Source organism: Triticum dicoccoides, chromosome 1B, assembly GCF_002162155.2.
Source record: "Triticum dicoccoides isolate Atlit2015 ecotype Zavitan chromosome 1B, WEW_v2.0, whole genome shotgun sequence".
NCBI lineage: Eukaryota > Viridiplantae > Streptophyta > Magnoliopsida > Poales > Poaceae > Triticum > Triticum dicoccoides.
The window spans coordinates 463,584,926-463,587,950 of NC_041381.1; the positions used below are offsets into that span (position 1 = coordinate 463,584,926).

General features: G+C 56.2%; 1 protein-coding gene across 1 annotated transcript; it reads right to left on the bottom strand.

The window, feature by feature from the left end:
• Nucleotides 1–372: 372 nt before the first annotated feature.
• Nucleotides 373–1,441, bottom strand: LOC119341495. Its single transcript, XM_037613371.1, has one exon. The coding sequence runs from the start codon at nucleotides 1,169–1,171 to the stop codon at nucleotides 608–610; it is 564 nt and encodes a 187-aa protein (XP_037469268.1). The 5' UTR covers nucleotides 1,172–1,441; the 3' UTR covers nucleotides 373–607.
• Between the last annotated feature and the right edge of the window lie 1,584 nt (nucleotides 1,442–3,025).

Here is a 3,025-nt window from a genome sequence, read left to right on the forward strand (position 1 = left end):
AGAACCCACTCAGCCCACGCGAGAAGAAAATCGGCCGACTTTTACGGATGGACAAAATAAGGTCGAAACATAGATGACCTGGGCGCTGGGATTGCCCGACCATGCTGTACTCTTCGTCAGATCATTTCTTATCGTGGGAAGCACAACAAGTAAAGTACGTGCATACCTACACGTCACCCGCTGGCCAAGTCAGCCGCCAAATACGAAAGGTACACTTCGGATTGCACAGCTTCATCTCAAAGCGCAGCGGAAAAGGCAATGGGAAAAAGGCTCTCGCGCCGTGGACATCAACCAATACTTTGGCAAAGTCGATCACGGAGTAGTCAGTCGAACGCACTGACTGCCATGAGATGAGATGAGATGAGACAAAGATGCAAAAGACGAGGGAGAATCCATCGCCCGTCGTTTCCTTTTGGCACCACCGTGTCCGATGGCTCTCACGCGGTAGATGCTTTACATGCCGACGGTGGAAGAAGCACGGGGAAGGTGAACTCGACCGGACGCCACGCAACACGAGGAAAAAATAAACCTGTGTATACCTTCTTTTTCCGGATGTAAAATTTTTTGTACAGCAATGTGCAGTAACGAACGGCGGATCGACGGGCACCTAATCAAAATCGGCGGCGGGGCTTGCGTCGTCGTCGTCGTCCTCTTCGGCGGCGGCGGCGGCGGCGGCGGCGTGCGGGTTACAGTCGTCGGAGTAGAAGTCGTTGCGCTCGATGAGGGAGCGGAGGCCGGGGTCCTCCTTGCCGTTGGCGCTCGGGTTGGGCTCCAGCGAGCAGTCCCCTTCGGGGCACAGGCAGCACCACGCCGGCAACGCGGCGGTTCCCGCGCCAGAGCGCCCCTCCTCCTCGCCGCGGACGGCGTCGCCGCGGCCGTGATCGTCAGGCCTCTCCCTCCGGCCCCTCCTCTCCTGGACCACCGAGACGTTGCCCCAGCAAGCGGGCGGGGGAGGCAGCCGGTCCCGAATCGCCCTCACGACCTGCTCCCGCCGCTTGCTCTTGCGCCTCCCCTGCTTCTTGGCTCCCCCTTCCGCCGACGCGGCCGAGCCGGACGAGGACGGGTGGGACTGGCCCGGCCTCTGCCGCCGAAGCGCGCCCACGAGACCGGCGGCGGCATCAGCGCCGCCTCTCTCTCCGTCGACCCCACCATTGGCTCTCCCCTCCCGCATACATGCAACCGCCACCGCCAGGGCGGACACGCGGCAACAGCAACGGCGGCCACGGGAGCGCCCCAACCCGCCAAACCCGGCGTCTGGTGGCGGCGCGGCGCGGCGCGATGCGATTTTCGGCCCTGGTTTGGGGATTGGGAAGGGGAGGGGGGAGGAGGGCGTGCACCTAAAATTTCGGTTCCGTGTGGTGTGCTGTGGTGGTATTATTGCGGCCGCACAGCTTGCGCTTGCATTTGCATCAACGTTGTCGCCTTGGCTTGGCTTGGCTGGCTGGCTGGCTGGCTTGGATGGACAGCTTTCTTGTTCCCATCTCCCTTTCGTCACAGGTGTAAGTTAAGTTGAGAAACAAGGAACTGCCGCGTCAAAAAAACAAATGGTAGGAGTATGAAACGAATGATTTGAAGGGTGGATGAGTATCTGATAAGAAAACATTATTTAACAGGACTGGTGATCTACCAAGGAGCAATAAGGTCACCGTTTGGTGGTGCGGCGACACGTTGTTAGATACTAGATGATGCGTTCAAATGGTTGGAATATAATGTGATGGTAGAAATCGCAGCGCTTGGGAACATAAAGGCGTTTTGCGCTGGGTTGCTTAAAAAGCTTGCCCCACCGCTTCTCAAAGAGTTCGAAGGGCTGCGAGCGGTTAAACCAGGCCATGACCATTTTACCCCACGCCGCACAACTCGATCCGTCTGTGCAAGTAGCTCTAGGAAGACGAAGGCCTCGGCAGCCGAAACGGTGCTGCTTAGAACCTTGGGCCTGGACTGTGATGATCTGGCAGTCTCGGAAGATGCGCTAGGTCAGCTCCGTACAGTCTTCGACTCACCACTACAGGAGCCGCAGTTGAGGGCCATCGCGGCTATCTTTGGGAAGGCAATACCGCTCAACCTCGCAGAGGAGGCAGGGATGGCAGAGCCGATCTTGGCGCAGTAGGCACGTTGGTGCCGGTGATGTTGGAGGCATTTCGTTCCGATGTCGTTCAATGCTTTGGAGTTAGTGTGTTGGAATGTAAGAGGCCTTAACAGTCCGGCCAAAAGGAAGGCGCTTAGGGGTTTTGTGGATTCCACTCGCGCGGCGATTGTTTGTATCCTAGAAACTAAACTTGAGGTGGTGGACACTTTTGTAATCTTGCAATGCATGGGGCCGAACTATGATAGTTTCACTTACTTACCGGCGTCGGACACGAGAGGCGGTATCTTTGTGGCATGGGACACCACACGGGTCCTCCTGTCAAATTATGTAAATGACTCCCACAGCATTTCGGCGTACGTATCGCCCAAGGAGGGAGAGCCATGGTGGCTCACAGTAGTATATGGGCCTCAGGAAGATGAGCGCAAAATTAACTTCCTCAATGAACTTTCGGAGCGGAGATCCCTATGTCCAGGGCCATGGCTCGTCTTGGGAGACTTCAATCTCATCCTTTATGCGGCAGACAAAAACAACTCTAATTTGGACAGGAGAATGATGGGGAAGTTCAAGCGGTTTGTGGATGATAACGCGCTCAAGGAGCTCTTTTTGCATGGACGCAAATTCACGTGGAGCAACGAAAGGGAGACGCCCACGCTCACAAAGATCGATCGTGCGTTTGTTTCCGTAGATTGGGAGCTAGACCACCCGGAGTGCCTGCTGCAAGCTTTATCTACCGAGCACTCCGATCATTGCCCACTCCATCTTGCTCTTGAGGAGCACATGCATGCCAGAAGGAGGTTCCGTTTTGAAAAGTTCTGGGTCAAAATGGATGGATTTTTGGATGTAGTCAAGGAGGCCTGGGTCTGTGATCCGGATATCACACACCCGTTCTTGCGCTTAGACATCATGCTACGAAACACAGCCCGAGCGCTTGCTAGATGG